This window comes from Budorcas taxicolor, chromosome 4, assembly GCF_023091745.1.
Source record: "Budorcas taxicolor isolate Tak-1 chromosome 4, Takin1.1, whole genome shotgun sequence".
Classification (NCBI taxonomy): Eukaryota; Metazoa; Chordata; class Mammalia; order Artiodactyla; family Bovidae; genus Budorcas; species Budorcas taxicolor.
In genome coordinates this window covers 29820283-29822880 of record NC_068913.1, presented here as the reverse complement: position 1 = coordinate 29822880, position 2598 = coordinate 29820283, and the positions used below count along the sequence as shown (strand labels likewise).

General features: G+C 54.6%; 1 protein-coding gene across 1 annotated transcript; it reads left to right on the top strand.

Annotated features, from left to right (window-relative positions):
• Positions 1-246: 246 nt before the first annotated feature.
• FERD3L (Fer3 like bHLH transcription factor) lies at positions 247-735 on the top strand. The gene has a single exon (XM_052639259.1). The coding sequence runs from the start codon at positions 247-249 to the stop codon at positions 733-735; it is 489 nt and encodes a 162-aa protein (XP_052495219.1).
• The last annotated feature ends 1863 nt before the right edge of the window (positions 736-2598 follow it).

Genomic DNA, 2598 nt, shown 5'->3' with positions numbered 1-2598 from the left:
AGGCCTATTCCTTTGAGTCTTCCCGGCGTTCTCAAGCTTGTCTTCTTCCATCAGTTTCGAGAGGAGGGACATTGTCAGAGCCTTCCCTATCGGTGCAGCTAATCCTGTTATCGGCTTGGTTATACATGCTAATGTCCCCGACCCTTCGGTGATGGTGACCCGTCAGATTCAGGGCTGCTAGGAAGGCCGTGGCGGGCGTGCCCCTCCCTTCGAGAAACCGATGAGACGCAGGGCCCAGCAGACGCGATGGCAGCCTTTCCCGAGAGCTGCGTGGGCGCCACCGTCCTGGACTTCGTCGCAGACCTATCCCTAGCCTCCCCCGGGCACCCTCTCCTCTGCGACTTGACACCTAGGGTCCCCTATGGGAACCACCAGGACCTTGTGCTCCGAGATGGAAGACCCAGGAGTCTGGCGCGGTCTGAGGACGAGGATCCAGAGGAAGGGGAAGGGGAAGACGGGGAAAACGAGGACGAAGAGGAGCACGGGAGGGGCGCCTCCCTGCTGGGCCGCCCCAAGAGGAAAAGGGTGATCACCTACGCCCAGCGCCAAGCAGCCAACATCCGCGAGAGGAAGCGGATGTTCAACCTCAACGAGGCCTTCGACCAGCTGCGGAGGAAGGTGCCCACTTTTGCTTACGAGAAGAGGCTCTCCCGGATCGAGACTCTACGCCTGGCCATTGTGTACATCTCCTTCATGACTGAGCTCTTGGAGAGCTTGGAGAAGGAAACCGACTGAGCCAGGGTGGGGTGGAAGTGTCTGCCCACTCCTTGCCCGGGCGCGCGCGGGTTTGAGGTGTTCGAAGACCCAGCAGTGGGAGCGACTGAAGGGCCAGGAGGGGCCCTCCCAGACAGAACGTCTGGCCTTCGCAGGAGCTCGGGTCTGGATTATAAAACGTCCCCAGGCCTCGAGAGGCGTGGGAGCCGTCGAGTTAATATGCATGCGGTCGCTGTCGATGGAGAATGGGGCAGGACGGGAGGGGCGAGTGAGGACGAGTCAAAACCGAGTCGCGGCAGGCGAGGCCCACGTCCCAAAGCAGCGTCTGTCGGGCGGGCGGGAAGCTAACCCTCCCCGCAGACTGGAGACTTCGGGAGCGTCTGTGCAGTCCTAGCTTTTAACTTTTCTTTCTTTCTTAATATAACTATAAGGAGATATGCCTGCTTTTTCTTTTTTTTGCCTCTAGAATCGGCGCTAAGGCACCCCTGGCAGGCGCTCCGCTCCGACCCGTGCTCTTGGGGCGGGGGGAAGGGAGAGGGGCGGAGAGGGTGGTCCTAGTCCGGCGAGGAGTGAGGGTTACTGGGTCTTCTGAGAGGCCGAGGGCGCTCCGGCGGTCCTCTTGGTCTTGTCGAGAGGCAGAACGAAGGAGATGAGAAAGCAGGAGACATTATTCTCCTCCCCTCGCCTCCTCTCCCTCCCCTTACCTTCCCCTCCGCTTAGGCGCTAAACGGCAACCCTGCGGTGGCCCCTCCCGGAGTAGGATGCTTGAACCGGGAGGGAACTGGGGACAGCTTCAGTTTACGCGCTGGGGGTGCAGCTGGGCTTACAAGGCGCCTCGAGCCCCCGGAGCTTTACCACCCGCAGTTGTTTTCCCTGGTCGCCTACGGGGGAAAATGGCCGGGTCTTCCCAGGGGCAGCCCCTCCAGAGCGCGCACTTTCAAAGTTTTAGCTGTAGGTAGGGAAAGATGGAGAAGCCAATGGCACCCCACTCCAGGACTCTCGCCTGGCAAAACCCATGGACGGAGGAGCCTGGTGGGCTGCAGTCCATGGGGTCGCTGAGGGTCGGACACGACCGAGGGACTTCACTTTCACTTTTCACTTTCATGCATTGGAGAAGGCAATGGCAACCCACTCCAGTGTTCTTGCCTGGAGAATCCCAGGGACGGGGGAGCCTGGTGGGCTGCCGTCTGTGGGGTCGCACAGAGTCGGACACGACTGAAGCGACTTAACAGCAGCAGCAGGGAAAGATAGTTTTCATTCTAGTTGCATCTTGGGATAAGGGAGAGAAAACGTGAGAGGAGGAAATTCATTCTTCCACTTTGCTAGAAAGTGTGCGATGGAGATGAGTTTGAAGCAAGATTGTGCTGAGGGGCTCCCTCCAGTTTGGACGGTCTGCCTTTCCACAGTTCTTCCTTTTGTGCTCGGGAAGAACTTCTGCCAACAGCTGAAATGGGGTTCTTAAGACAGCAGTAGGTAAATGAGGAGAGGAATCAGAATGAGTAATCCCCATCTACTGTAAAGTGAATAAATCCTATTGTTCCAACACTATATTTTGCTCTCACCTCGCAAATCCTTGGGCGGATGTGCAGACACACACAGGTCTCCCTATTAGCCTTTTAGAAATGTGTTTCATTTTATTAAGAAGTAATATATACTCATCCTAAAAAGTTTAGAAAATTAAAATTTAAGAATAAATTTAAATCAATTCATGTTACCACATAGCGTTTTTATCTGTTTCCTTTAGTCTTTTTATACAGATATAAATTCAATGTGTTAAACAAATTTGGGATACTTTTGGAATTTGTCCACTCAGCATTATAGAATGAGCACTCTTTCCTTGACTTTAACTATTACTCAAACGTAATTTTGATCACTGTATTTTAT